The sequence below is a fragment of the Simochromis diagramma genome, unplaced genomic scaffold (assembly GCF_900408965.1).
Source record: "Simochromis diagramma unplaced genomic scaffold, fSimDia1.1 OVJJ01000293.1, whole genome shotgun sequence".
Lineage (NCBI taxonomy): Eukaryota > Metazoa > Chordata > Actinopteri > Cichliformes > Cichlidae > Simochromis > Simochromis diagramma.
In genome coordinates, this window is record NW_024386801.1 from 7,342,701 (window position 1) to 7,357,645 (window position 14,945).

Genomic DNA, 14,945 nt, shown 5'->3' on the forward strand with positions numbered 1-14,945 from the left:
AAAGCATTAGAACACAATGTAATCTGTGTCAAATGAATCTGTTTTTCAGTGAATTTAAGAGGACACCAAAATAATAAGGTCAAATAGACAGTAAAAAAGAGATACTCCTTTATGTATTCTTTTCTGGATATGTATGCACAGTATTTAGCCAAATATTGGGATAACCCAACAATTAAACCACAACTATGAACACCATGTTCTGCTGTGAGGACAATGACGGGGCCCAGTGCATTGCTCCAAGCCTGCAAACCTCTAAACTCACCACTATGATCCCATTGTGTCAAGCATCAAAATGGACCGAAACAGGTTCAATCCAAACAGGGAAATTTAGAAAATGGGTCGACACTTGTTTGTTTTACGTATCTGACAATAATGCGCTATACTCCAAGAAGGGAAGATGAAAAATCCTGACTTAACTTTTTGAAATCCTCCAAAATCTTTTGTATTTTGGTGATAAAGGAAATTATAGCGAAAGAGACTAAATGGCCTTCACTTGTGATAAGTGACTCAATATTACTTCCTATATTTTCTGCTGATGACTTTAGAATTATACAGTTGTTATGAGTGGAGGAGGAAGCATGATCCCTTTAATGAACAAAAATAGATTTACAAAGATATCGACCACAGTAAACACCAAACATCTGGTAACTGAGTTGTTTCTCCTTTCAGTCAAACGACGTTTGGCTTTTGGCTCCTTTTTTCATCTACAGTAGCCTGTAAAATAAGTCATTTTAAAAAAATCTCTAAAGTTTGTTTTTCTGTTTCAGTGCTGTTTGTGTTAATACCGGTCCACAGTTTGGACACCACTAGCAAATGTCTGACTCGACCTTTCAGTTGAGAACATACCATCAGGTGGCGCAAAGGGATATGTGACGATTTTTTTAATATTAAAGTCATTAATTTATTTACATGACGGAAGCCAAGAAGCTGCATCATGCTGGCAAAGGGAATGGACTGTAGAATACAACTGAACGGGCCACTTTGAGCTTAACACTGCGAATATTTGCGAAGAGATGAGAGAATCTGTAGCGCAAGCAGGAAATAAATTTAACTGATTAATAAGGCAGACGGACAGTGATTCCGCTGAGTGTAACCTAGTCAGTGATTTCGTCCTCCCGAAGAGCGAATATTTTTTCCACTGCACGACTTACTGGATATTCCACCTGAAGATGGAGTTTGGAGAAAGGAAGAGGAGAAGGAAGTCACAGAGCTTTAAACTGGTCACGGATGGAGGTAAGCTGCTGAATGAATGCAAGACCTTGCAAGACGCGCGTCTGTGTCTGGGTGTTTGTCTGGCGCTGTGCGCCAGCAGAGACGACTCTGTAAACAAAAGCGATAGCCACGACAATGCCCAGTCTGTGCCTCGGTTTTAACCAGCAGCTAACTATAGGGATTCACATCTTGCATGTAAAAGAAAATAAAAGAAACATCCTAGACATCAGTCTTAACGCGGCTCATTCCGGTTAGATTTTTAAGACTGAATTAAGTAAGCAAATTGAATAAAATGTGAAAATATGTTGCGCACTCTGAGCTCGTAACAAGGAGCTTCAACTGTGCACTTTTTGCTTAAGCTGTAAGGAACACACCACCTCTCTTGACTACACTACTTCATACCACCTACAGGTGGTGGTTTTTGCATGGGATGGGGTGGGGGTGAGGTGGAGGGTTCTGCTTTGGTAGGCATCACAGCTCATTAGCCCGTACAAGCTTCAACCTTACAAGGCAAAAGGCCGCAATATCATCCTGTGACATCTGTCACCAAGGTTTTGTTGCGTTTCTTTACAGCTGTGCTTCATAACGAAACTATTCAGTTTTTTTTCTTTGCAGATTTAGAGCCTTCATATGTGATCAACTCCAGCTCCAAAGATGCCAATGGGGAGCCAAAGGATGGTGCTATGCCTGATGGTATGTGCCATTCAGAGAATGAATTTTGATTATATATCATACAAAATATCAGTAATTACATGAGCACCATTCTCTCTTAATGTAGCTTGGCTGGAGGATGAGGGCATGGAGATCAAAAGGCAAATCACAGGAATGATGAGGCTTCTGAGCGATAAGACCAGCAGAGTATACCAGCGTGCTGGTACAGAGCAGGATAGCTTAACAAAGGAGCCCCAGGAAAAGCCTCTGAACTGGATAAATCAGCCTGAACTTTTATCTCTGGTGTCAGAGGACCACCAGAGCAACAGCTGGAACTCTGCAGAGGATCCAGGGCCTTCACCTTCATCCATATCCATCCCAGTCCCAAACAGCCCAGGCTGCGGCCAGTACAGCACACGCTCCAGAGCCCTCAGGATTCTCAACAGCACAAAGGGTTTAATCAAAGTGAATGAAACTAATGGTAGGATATCGGTGCATGTTTGAAAGGAGAAAACTACTAAACAAATTTTAAGTTATTTGAAGAATAGTGAATTTCATTAAATATTGAGTGATGAACACCAGCAATGGCTTACACCTTTGTTGTTACATTAAAGCATGTTTGCACTTGTGTGCATATGTTAGAGTGAACAAGCGCTAACAGATGCATCCCTCATTTCCCAGCAGATGTAGTTCCTCCTACTGTGCCAGAAACCCCCTGCTGTATGTGTAACTGTAAGGGCACCTTGCAGGCTATTCTGCAGGAACTACGTGGCATGAGGAGGTTGATGCAGAATCAAAAAGGTTAGTAAATGAACACCAATACACACTCTAAAATAAAGAGATAAACACAATATAATGTTTTTCTGCCTTTTAATAGCATCTTTAGAAAAGCAGGAAAGGGCAGCATCGCCGTCTCAACCTCGCCTAGGTGCAGGACCCAGTCCTCGCCGCAGGCCTCGAAAGAGGAGGCCAATCTATAGGATGGCTCCGCTATCTGTGTTTAGCACCAGAAGAGCTGGTCTTGCTCCTCTGGATGCATCACTGCTAAAAGCTGCACCTGTGGAATCTGTAAAGAAGCGAGAATGTGAGAAACAAGACTCATCTACAACCAACAATCATCCCATCTCCTCTGACATTCCTGTGCCACCACCTCAGACCAACCCAGTGACGGTCAGCAACACATCTCCTCTCCTGAACCAACTAAGGGAATCACAAGCATTAGAGGTAATCTTTACCTTAGTGTGGATGTACGTATGCAGCAACGTGTGCTTACCAAGCCTCATTTGCACGCTTAATTTGATTCAGGTGCACTGCACCTGTCTTATGAATTTGAACGTGTATGTGTATTTGCATGTAAAAATAATTTGCAGCCTAAACGTCGCTTCTTTTGTGAAGCTCCATATCTAAAAAAAAAGTTTAAGTACCTTGATTTTTCCTTGTTTTTTGCCTAATGAGACATAAACCTTTGTGCAAACATCCTTGCGGTTTATTTTACAGCACATCTATGATTCGAGCTAATGCTAGAAATGAAGATAACGTCTTCGCGCTTTTTCTTTCTAAAAACTCATATTTCAACTGGTGATATTTATTTAATGCTTTACAATTAACACTCTGTGTTGCTTGACTCCTTCACAGTCTGAGGTGCGTCTTGCAGAGGATTATGACGTGTTTATCTCTAAGGCCCAGCTAGACTCCATTCTGGTCAACTATACACGCTCAGGCAGCCTGCTGTTCCGGAAACTGGTGCACGTCTATGATTTTTAAAAGCGTTTTCTCTGTCGCTCTGATTATTTTATAATCGTGTGAAATGTGAACAAAGAACAAAAATGCTGCTTGGTCAAGAGCTCTGCTGTGTGTTTAGGTGTGTGCCTTCTTTGATGACGCCACGCTGGCTAACTCCTTGCCAAATGGCAAAAGGAAGAGAGGGCTAAATGATAACCGTAAGGGCTTGGACCAGAACATTGTGGGTGCCATTAAAGGTAAGGCAGAGAAAGAAAAACTAAAGTGTAACTACATTTCTGAACAAACGTTAATGTAACTATGGTGTGTGTCCAGTTTTTACAGAGAAATACTGCACTGAACACAAAATAGAGAAGCTGCCTGGGCCACGAGACTGGGTTCAGATCCTTCAAGATCAGATCAAACTTGCAAGGAGGAGGCTGAAAAGAGGTTCTGCTGCTAAATCATTTAAGCCATTTTAATATTTTCCCTTGATTAAGGTGCTAGAGGAAGCCCATTCCTTTTACAGTACTTGTAAGGCAGCTCGTTTCAAGGCTAAAGAAAAGGCCGTCTGTCAATCTATGTTGTCTTTGGCTCTTCAGATGCCGTAGAAGCAGAAGACATCTCAAATGGACCATCCACAAGTATTAAACTCATTATTATGATTTTTACACTTATGGGTGTCTGCCACACGTGGGCACACACACAGACACATACATTAATTCAGTTGTCTGTTTTGACCATTTTCTGGTAGCTGGTTCCCTTCATGTCAGCCCTCCATCTTACAAAATCTTTCCATCAGCCCCCCTCTGAGTACACAATGGCTTTACCTCTCCCCACATCATTGTCACAGCACACACACACACACACACACAAGCTGGTGTTGCCAGCTCTCTCATTGGCTCATCGGTCTTTGTCATGCTGTCACAGTGACTTTTGACATTTTCATGCAGCTTTCCAAAATGTCAGCTAATTATCCTCACACCATGCCGCATATCCACTCTTTCACCTCTATATTTCACCCTCATTGTCACAATAGTATTTTATTTTGTTGCCATGTTCATTCATTAAGATATCTTTTTGGTGATAATATATATATCATTTTGACAATATTTTCTTCCTTCTTTTAAAGGCTGTGATAATAAACAGGCTGCAAGTGAAGAGAGGATAGCAGCGAACACAACTGGTTAATCCAATGGCTGCCACGATGGCCTTACAGTAGAGTCTTGTCTTCATTATTTCTCTGAATTGGTGCATTTTGCCACTATTTGCAGCTGTTAACTGCTATGTGCTATGAATGTAAAGAGACATAAAATAGGACCAAACAAGAATCCCAATGTAGCATTTGTGTTCCAAAAGGCTTTTCATTGGGGCCCCATTTAAATGCTGAGATTTGGAATTTTGTGAAAATAAACACTGAACTATATAGCAGTTAGGTAATAAAATCGGTCACTTACTGTTTACATAAAAGACAACAGCCTTAAAAGCTAACTTGTTTTATTTCCATGCAATGAAATAAAGATCAAACATCTCAAATGAGACTAAGTACTATAACACTATTGCGTTCATTTATTTAGCAAAAACTAAACTTCACGGGAAGCTGTTCATTGTGAATTGTGCCTTTCAAGTAACTTTAGTGGGTTTAATGTGCAGTGCAGCATCCACCTTATATCCAGACATTACATCCAAATGCAAACATCTTGTAAACATGGTCCGATGTATTTCTTTTTGGGGCAAATTTTAATTCATTAAAAAAAATTGCAAATTAACAATAGGTTTGCAGTCTACATTTGGTGAAAATATAAAAATATATCGCACACTATAAATGTTTTTTTTTTTCTTTATTAGATTTTTAGGCTATGCATACCACTGCAGTTGGTGTCAATATTGTGATGACATTATGTATTTTCCTTTCATTTTTGCTAACTGTACATATATTTAAAAAATAAGGTTGATCCCACCATTAAATCTACTTTATTCAAAGTTGCTGTTCGTGTGTTTTTTTATATTGTGTAAAGTATAATTAACAAAACAAAGCACTCAAATATGTTAAAAGAAAAGTTTCAAATTTAGGCTAATTGTTATCAAAACACAAGCTAAAAATGATAAAATAAAAGTTATTTTATCTTTTATTAGGGTAACTTCGAGCCAGGCAGTGTTGTGTTGCTGTAGTCGCACTTGGAGGGAAACAGTAAATTAAAGGTACACTCCATTGTTGAGATTTTGTTGCCAGACTTCACAGCTCATTAAAGGGGATGTTGAAGCCGCCAGTGTGCAGAAGGAGGACCCTTTGAGATCTGGTTAGTTTCCTTCTTGCATTCTAATTCACACATTTTTATAAAGGTGAGCAGAGGTTGGATACATTTTTTAAAAACACAATATGCTTAATTACTCACGATACTTCTACAGTTTTATTTGCTTGGACCAATGTTAGAAGTCAAATATGTGTCACTTTTCGTCAGGCTTTCTCGCAGGACAGCCGTTTGTAGCCCCGGTGCATGCTGGTGCCTTCCCCGCTCTTCTGTCGGGATCCGCCGCTGAAGTGAAGCTGGTAAGGATAAAATGGTCAGAGCAATTAAAGGGGAAATGTTGCAAGAATATACCTCCGCTTTGGTCCTAAAATCACATCTAGAGCAGTTGTAAACACTTCTATTGCACCGCAGCGTTACAAAGTTTGCACACGTAGCAGGTGCAGCGCGGTTTTATTCGTGTTGACGCTAATGTTGCACACATCGCATGGCGAGGGACAGGAAAGGGTTAATTTTTTCCGCCGCCGACATTTTTGTTCGGCGCTCTACGGCAACTTTTTAACGTACATGTGCTACGAGCTGACACTGCGACTCAACGCTACGCGTCACGTTTAGGTCGCAGTGTGCGTCTTATCTGTTTTTAGATATGCAGCAGCTCTTGAAGTGGGTTGCTCATCGGCTCTTTGTTACACGGAGCTGTTCAACGGCTGCTGCATGGAGCAGCGTTTGCTAGCAAGAGCTAGCAGCAGCAGCAGTAGCCAAAACTGCATTTTCAGCAAAACAAACAGACGTAGAGGGTGTAGCTGTCATTATCAACGCACGTGTCTTAAAGCTGAGCTGCCGACAGCGTGTTATGCCGCTCACATCATACGGAATCACTCACACATCATTACTTTTATTGTTAGCCTGTGCCCAAGGGTTGAATGAACTTGGGATCATTGCTTGTCTTGAACACTACCCCACTATACCAGTAACGGCCCCTTCATCAGCTCACGCCGGTTTATGTTAAAAACCGAGATTATAAGTAACAACCAACTTGCACGGCGTTTCAGTTTTATCAACTTTGTGGAGCTTATTTTTTGAAACACAAAAGTTTATTATATTTTCAGTGATTGGAGAGTATGGGGGGGGGGGGGGGGGGCTTTTAGGTGATGCCACATTCATTATTGTGCATTTCAATTTAAAGGTATCCGACACCCCCGTTGCCTTAAAAAAAGAATACAATAATTATCAAAACTAGTATTTAACAAATTAAAAACATTTAATAACAACTGTGCATTAAAATCGCCATGCAGTTTTTTATTATTTATTTGTAAACTTGTTTCAATCACAAAATACAACACGCCTGCAATAATATCACACTGATCTTTGAGTCGTGTTTATAGTAGTAACTTCTAATGTACTTAGGTGTTCCTAATATTTTGTCAACAGAGCTCTGGGACAAGATTTCTATCATTGCAGCAAAAGAGATGCCAACCAGCAGACAGTTAATCTACAGTTATTTTGGTTGATTTATTCTTTCCAGTGTTGCTCTTACAGATGTTGTACTTGTACTGATTCACTTGAAATGTTGCACAGATGTGATTGCACTGTTGTGTTGCGTCATTTGTGCAACTTAACATTTGCATTTATTTTCTTGAGACACCCAGACACTGTCTCTAATCACCAGTTTTATTTATTTTTCATAGTCATTGATGTGGTTCTAGTGGTGCGGACCCAGAGCTTCTTCAGACATGTCTGTGAGGGAGTCTTTTAACCCTGAAAGCTATGAGCTGGACAAGAACTTCAGGCTCACACGGTTTGCTGAGCTCAAAGGCACAGGCTGCAAGGTTAGCTGTCCACAAAAAAATCTGCCTTGAATGTGTTATTTTCTTTGCACAGATTAGTGAGGAAATAATACATCAAAATTGTGGTCATTTTCTCTAATCACAGGTCCCCCAAGATGTGTTACAGAAGCTGCTAGAAACCCTGCAAGAGAACCACTATCAAGAGGATGAACAGTTCCTGGGGGCGGTTATGCCTCGATTAGGTAATTCTTAAAATCATATAACACATTAATAGCAATGCTAGCTCTCCCCCCCCCTTCTTTTTTTAAGCATAGCAGCAAATACATGGTCACAGTTCACAGGTCACAAGTGCAGACACTCTAAAATATTACATTAAGAGAGATATTCTTTATGAAGGCATTGGCATGGACACGTGTGTGATCCCCCTCCGGCATGGTGGCCTTTCTCTTGTCCAGACAACAGACTACATCTATCCCATTGTGGATGACCCTTACATGATGGTAAGGACCTTCCCTTCTTCATTAGCATTGCTTTTCTGGTTTTCTTTCATTAAATTACTTTGCATACCAAACCTGTATGTGATGAATTTTCATGGTCTCTTTTCTATAGGGAAGAATTGCTTGTGCCAATGTTCTAAGTGACCTGTACGCCATGGGAGTTACTGAGTGTGACAACATGTTGATGCTTCTGGGAGTCAGCAACAAAATGTCAGAAAAAGTAAGACACATCTTGCTTAAGTAAAGGTACACTTGCTGGACACTTTACTAGTACCGGGTTAGACATCCTTTTGGCTTCGCAAATGTTTTAATTCTTTGAGATTCACCAAAGTGCTGAAATAATTTCTTTGGAGATTTTGGTCTATATTGACATGATGGCTTCACACAGTTGCTGCAGATTGGATGCACATCCAAAAATCCATCCAAATTTTGACCTTTTATCTTCCGAGTGTGGCACCACAAATTGAGACACATCAGACAAGGCAACATTTTTCCAGCCTTCTATTGCCCTGTTTTGGTGAATTTGTGTAACTGTAGCCTCAATTTCCTGTTCTTAGCTGACAGGAGTGGCATCCTGTGTGGTCTTCAGGTGCTCTGGTGTGTAGATGCCTTCAGGTTTGATGTGCTGTGTCTTCAGGGATGTGTCTGCAGACCTTGGTAGTAACAAGTGGTTATTAGAGTTACTGTTGTCTTCCTATCGGCTTGTAGTGGTCTGGTGTTTCTTCTCCCATGTCTGACATCCAGTATTTGCTGGATAGTTTCTCTTTTTTGGACCATTTTCTGTACACCCTAGAGATGGTTACAAAGGAAAATCCCAGTAGATTAGCGGCTTCTGAAACACTCAGACCACTAGCAGCCATGTTATGTTCAAAGTTACTTAAATCAGCTTTTATCTTAAATCAGCCCATTCTGATGTTCAGTTTGAACTTCAGCAGGTTGTCTTGACTGTGCCTCCATGCTTAAATGCATTGAGTTGCAATCATGCGATTTGCATCAATGAGCAGTGGAACAGGTGTACGTAATAAAGTGACGGGTAATTTCATGCAATAGCCCTAGTACTGGAATCATATTAGTTTGGGACATCTCTTATTATCATCAGTGCATTTAAAATGTCCCGAGCCTCGACTCTGACATTCTTCTGTGTTTACAGGAGAGAGACAAAGTCATGCCACTGATCATCCAGGGATTCAAAGATGCATCAGAGGAGGCAGGGACGTCTGTAACAGGCGGTCAGACGGTGCTCAACCCCTGGGTAGTGATGGGAGGAGTTGCAACAACAGTTTGCCAGCCTAATGAGTTTATCATGTAGGAATGAGTTCCTGCTGCATATTTTGCTGTTTTTTGCTTCCTTGGGTGCCTTATAAACAAGCTTGACGATGCTGTGTCTGACGTTTTTCAGGCCAGACAATGCAGTGCCAGGAGATGTGTTGGTGTTGACCAAACCACTTGGAACACAAGTGGCAGTTGCAGTGCATCAGTGGCTAGATATTGTAAGTCTGCCAACTCGTTTCTGAATAATTTTGTTAAAAACCTGTTGTTTAATAATAACCAGTAACATCACTGCCTATTTATGCTTTCTTTGTGTCTCTGAAAAGCCTGAAAAATGGAACAAGATCAAGCTGGTGGTGACGCAGGAGGACGTAGAGCTGGCCTACCATGAAGCCATGATGAATATGGCTCGGCTCAACAGGACAGGCAAGACCATTAAGAGCATGTGACCTTTTCTGCCTGCCTAAACTTTTGATTATTCTCGGTTACATTTTAACAATAGCATTACCGAGTATGTGGTTCTAATGACTTTGTTTTCTCGTAATTAGTAATTATTTGTTAGTAAGAATGTAATGAGTATTATTACCCATTAGATTCTATTATATTACTAGTTGACATTATTGCATCCAGATTACTTGAGTGTTTGCAGATTTTTGGCAATAAACAAATTGATCATCATGATGCCTTTCTTACTGTCTTTTGCTTGCAGCTGCGGGTCTCATGCACACGTTCAATGCTCACGCAGCGACCGATATCACAGGGTTTGGCATCCTCGGCCACGCTCAGACGTTGGCACGACAACAGCGAAGTGAGGTGTCTTTTGTCATCCACAACCTCCCAGTGCTCGCCAAGATGGCCGCCGTGTCTAAAGCCTGTGGGAACATGTTCGGGCTCATGCATGGCACCTGTCCTGAAACATCAGGTGTGTGCGTGTGTATTTTAATGTTTTCAAGACATTGAGATTTTACCAAGGAATGCATTGAGGAATGCAGTAAGTTCTGGAAAAAGATCTTAGAAAATGAAAAAGTGTAACTAGAGGCAGCTCTACTGAATTTTATGTGCCATCAGTAAGGTAAAGCCACTTCTCACTGTAACTGATTTTACAAAAGACTGTGGTTCTGTTATTATTAATCAGCTTCTTTCTCTTTCGGGAAAATTTGTTTGGGGATGTGAATTGAGAGTTTAATCTCCTAACAATTAGGTAGCTAAATAAGTAAAGCAGCAATAATAACAGACCATAATTGGTTGATGTTCGGGGAGAGAAGCAAGACATGTTATAAAAATTTTACATTTTGATGTTTTGTCTGATTGAAAGTCTGAAATTTGGCTGAGGTTCAGCTGTCCTTCTGATTTATCTTTTAAGCATATCAGACTTTATAGGCCATTAATTTCTTCAAGACAGTGTTGGAAGATGGCAAGCGTGTGTAATTGAGGCAGTTTGATGAAGGCGCGCATCTACAGTCACATAAGCGTCTTTGCTTAACTATGTGGAGATGTTACAGAAGCCGAAGAAGTTGTTAAATAATCTACAGGAACTTGAGCGCATCAGTTAAAAGATCTATCTTTGTGATTAGTTTATCTGCTTAATGTTTCATGCTGTGATCAACAATCTGCAGCAGAATTGATATCAAATCTGTTTTCATACGTGCACTTTATGCATTAGAGCTGTGTTTTTTTTTTTGTTTGGTTTTTTTTTAAAAGTCTGTTATATCCAGTTGGGCCCATGTGAGAGTGGTGCACATCATGGAGAATTTGCAGAAAGCCAGTGGATGTCATACTACCTGCAGGCAGTATTTCCAATAGTGAGAACACCTCAGGCACCGATAATCTCCAGCTGTGTGCTACATGCAAGAAATGGCAAATTTGGACCTTGTGAATTTGTTCATGTATAAAAATGCCTTTAGAGTTATCTGTAAGAAGGCCGAGTACTCCCTAACAGTGTCATATTCTAAAAATGAGTGATTTAATTAGACTTAAATCTTCATTTAAGTCACTTGTCTGACAACATCTCCTTTCATTTCTAGGAGGCCTGCTTATTTGTTTACCTCGAGAACAAGCTGCCCGCTTCTGTGCCGAGATCAAATCCCCAAAATACGGAGAAGGTCATCAAGCATGGATCATCGGGATTGTAGAGAAAGGAAACCGCACTGCTCGCATCATTGACAAACCACGAATCATAGAGGTAGCACCACAGGCGGCCACACAGAATGTCAATCCAACACCTGGTGCAACTTCTTAAACCTCCTCTGTTGCATCACAGACCGGACCCCAAAAGCTCTGAGTGATTTTAGACACATAAACTACAGAACCATCCTAGAGTGTTGAAATATATACACAAATAGTATGTACACAGAAAAGACTGGGTTGGCGTGCCATCAACATGAAAACAGCTCCACACAGTGGCCCCGTGGGGGCACATCACTACCCAGTGGACTCCACCTGCAGTATCCCCGTGATAAAAATTGGTAAGAAATAGAGCATTCTTAAAATCCACTTGCTTTTGTTGTCTATTGTACTCTGTTATGTTCAGTGTGCTTGACTGGCAGGCAGCTTCTGATAGGAGATAATCTGATACTGCTGATTCATTTTGAATCATTAGGAAGTCTGGAGTCGGTTGCCTCTTTGGCTCTCTTAAAACTGCTCTCATCAAACCATGGTGGCGTTTTTGTTTATTGTTCATTTACTTTGTTGTACAGTTATACAGCTGAGTTTTAGTTCATTGTTGTAACTGATGCCTTGAAAGAAAATAAGTGCGACCAGAATGGCTTGTTTTTTATTACTTTGACTTTTTGTATTGTCCCTGCATAAACTAATAAACCATCATCTATTTGAAATTTGGTCTCACTTGTGTGGATAAACTAAATCAAATTGGCCATGTAGTTACAGTGTAGTTACAATTTTGAACTACAGTTTTATAAAAAACAGATACTTCTCTAAAGTGGTTTCTTATTGTTATACATCATCGTGTGGTCATAGATACATTAATATCTGCAGAACCCTCAGGAGATGAACTGTAAACCATCTGCATTTTCATTATGTCATGTTTAACATAATACAAAATTGGAATATTATATGAAAAACTGCCTAAAACTTCATTGTTAGTCCACAAGTACAGGATCTTTTTTTTTTTTTTTTTTGTCCCTCATCATTGCCAGAGTATGTACGGCAAGAACGCTGATTTACAGTGAAGCTTCCAGCTGGTCAAAGGTCAGATAGCAGGGATAAATCGGGAAGCTCTCTGTAAAACTTCAGGAACATGTCAAAATCCCCCTTGCCACCTCTTAAAATAAACTTCTCTAATAAAAAAAAGTTTTTCTGTGTCTGTTGTCAATGTATTTAAAAGCACAAGTACTCATTTTATTCTGTAATGAATAGGAATACAAAACTGTGCAAAAATCTTGAGTCACTATTCATTTCTTCATATTTTGCAAAGAAATTGTGAAATAGCTGCAGCGAGTTATTGGAACGTTCAAGAATTAATCTGAATACAGTAAACGAGACAGAAATAGAGTTTATACAAATGTAACAAGTTTGAAAGTCAACATTTGGTATGATCACTTTTATTCTTCAACACAGCATGAACTCTCTTAAAGTTTGTTGTAATTCCTTTACAGTTTTTTTAATTGGTTTGGTACTATTTTCATAACTAAAGTGTGCATTTTTAAATCTCTCAGTACAAAACTCACATTTGATCACATTTGTAACACCACTAGTCATTCTTTAAAATCTGATGTCATGATTTCATTGTATTTGCACATATTTTCATTCCACTCAATCATTGTTTCAGAACACATGATCATTGTGATATATTTTGAGAACATTTGCTTTAATCACCCAAACAAAACAGTAAGATCTTTTTTCAACTTAGTACTTTTACCAATCATTTCATTCAGGAGCAAATAATACAAGGTAAGCGTTTCAAATTGTCCTTGGTGATGAATGAGTGTAACTGAACTGTAAAACTTTACACAGCAAATATTACACTTACGTTCAGACATAAAATATGTATATATATATATATATACACACACACGAAAAAGGGAGAAAAAAAACAAGTCATTTACCTAAGCAAAATATATTTTTATATTTATCACTTTTATACAATTAATCAAGCCGGTCATTAACATTGGGCCATAAGTTTTCATCAACATCACAGTGGATGTCTTCGTTGTTCAGGCACCGTGGGAAAAATCTCCTGGCATGACGAATCCAGGCTTGACATTGCTCAGCAGTTATATCACCACAAGCTTCACACATGGCTTGAAGAAGGGAGACATGCTCATGGGGATGGCGATCATACACCTTCCACCTCCATGTAGAGAAGAATTTCTCAATTGGGTTGAGGAAAGGGGAATATGGTGTGTTTGAAACCATTCCTGAACCAGCTGTGCATGGTGGAAGCTGACATTGTCCCACACAACAACATAGACGATGTCTTCTCCCTGACAGGCCTGCTCCAGTTCATTTAAAAAAAACTATCAGGTGTTCAGTGTTGTATGACCCTAGAACTGGTCTACAGCCTACCACACCATCTTCAGATATAGCTGCACACATTGAGATGTTCCCCCCACGTTGTCCAGGGACGTGGATGGTAGCCCAATAAGGTTACGTCCTCTGTGTCTAGTTTTTGCCAGATTGAAACCGGCCTCATCAACAAAAATATACTTGTGATGATTCACAGCAGCGTCCAGCTCCATCACCCTCTGTTACAGTAATTGCATGCCAGTTTAGTGTTGTACCTGAATATATTCTGAACGCAGTTGTTTCACCTGGACATTGTTCCTCTCAAAAGGAACTTACAAATGACCAGACAACAATCAGTCAAGTTGAAAATCCATGGACATAATGAATGATTCATTGATTAAACATTAAGATCGGTTGAATTAAATGACAGAAAAATGTATTAAACTGAATAATAAGAGATGCAAATCAAAAATTTTATAGTGATAACTAGGGATGGGTACCGGTGTCCGGTGCCATGATGGCACCGGTTCTGACATAAACGGTAGTAACCAGACCGAAAAGCAGCGCACATTTCGGTGCTTTTTTTTCCTGAGCTGTGATACACTTCTAGCCAATCATTTTACGTTTCCGAGGATAGTAGGCGGGGCCAGGTACGTACGTTCTGTTAGAGCAGAGCTACAGATTAAAAATGTCCAAGGCGAAGCGGTCAAAAGTCTGGCTGTACTTCACAGCAAAATATGCAAACTCAGCAGCCTGCAACAAGTGCTTTAAGCTGATACTGTGATACTGTGATACTGTCAAAGGAGGTAACACCAAGAATCCGATTAAACAGCTGGCGACGCATAGCGTTTTTTTAAAAACCGAGAAATGCGCCGTATTTGATAGCTTGCTGCGAGACCTCACACCGTGCACGTCGGGTGGGTTGCCAGTTATCGGACCCGGAGCAACATCCCCCAAAAACCCGAAGAATAGAGTCCTGGCCCCTAGCCCTGCCAGTGTAGCAGAAATGATGAGGATGATGATGCAGCAGCAGCCGTTCTTCTCTGCGTGAGTAGCTTAATGTTCGTGTGTAATTTACGTTGAGTAGGCTAAACACG

At 40.2% G+C, this 14,945-nt stretch overlaps 2 protein-coding genes and 1 long non-coding RNA gene across 3 annotated transcripts; 2 read left to right on the forward strand and 1 right to left on the reverse strand.

The window, feature by feature from the left end:
* The first annotated feature begins 6 nt into the window (after nucleotides 1–6).
* Nucleotides 7–4,031, forward strand: bend7 (BEN domain containing 7). Its single transcript, XM_040025462.1, has 7 exons — nucleotides 7–1,233; nucleotides 1,828–1,905; nucleotides 1,991–2,344; nucleotides 2,545–2,664; nucleotides 2,741–3,087; nucleotides 3,499–3,606; nucleotides 3,725–4,031. Exons 1-7 carry the CDS (start codon nucleotides 1,170–1,172, stop codon nucleotides 3,899–3,901), a joined length of 1,248 nt encoding a protein of 415 aa, XP_039881396.1. The 5' UTR covers nucleotides 7–1,169; the 3' UTR covers nucleotides 3,902–4,031.
* Nucleotides 4,032–5,847: 1,816 nt separating this feature from the next.
* Nucleotides 5,848–12,643, forward strand: sephs1 (selenophosphate synthetase 1). The gene is made up of 11 exons (XM_040025464.1): nucleotides 5,848–5,925; nucleotides 6,045–6,133; nucleotides 7,520–7,660; nucleotides 7,764–7,860; nucleotides 8,015–8,118; nucleotides 8,228–8,335; nucleotides 9,266–9,420; nucleotides 9,515–9,605; nucleotides 9,711–9,810; nucleotides 10,094–10,306; nucleotides 11,409–12,643. Exons 3-11 carry the CDS (start codon nucleotides 7,565–7,567, stop codon nucleotides 11,621–11,623), a joined length of 1,179 nt encoding a protein of 392 aa, XP_039881398.1. The 5' UTR covers nucleotides 5,848–5,925; nucleotides 6,045–6,133; nucleotides 7,520–7,564; the 3' UTR covers nucleotides 11,624–12,643.
* LOC120729685 lies at nucleotides 12,504–14,344 on the reverse strand. Its single transcript, XR_005694974.1, has 2 exons — nucleotides 14,124–14,344; nucleotides 12,504–14,087 (listed from the first exon to the last, which is right to left on the reverse strand). It is a non-coding gene; the product is annotated as an uncharacterized LOC120729685 (long non-coding RNA).
* Nucleotides 14,345–14,945: the final 601 nt, after the last annotated feature.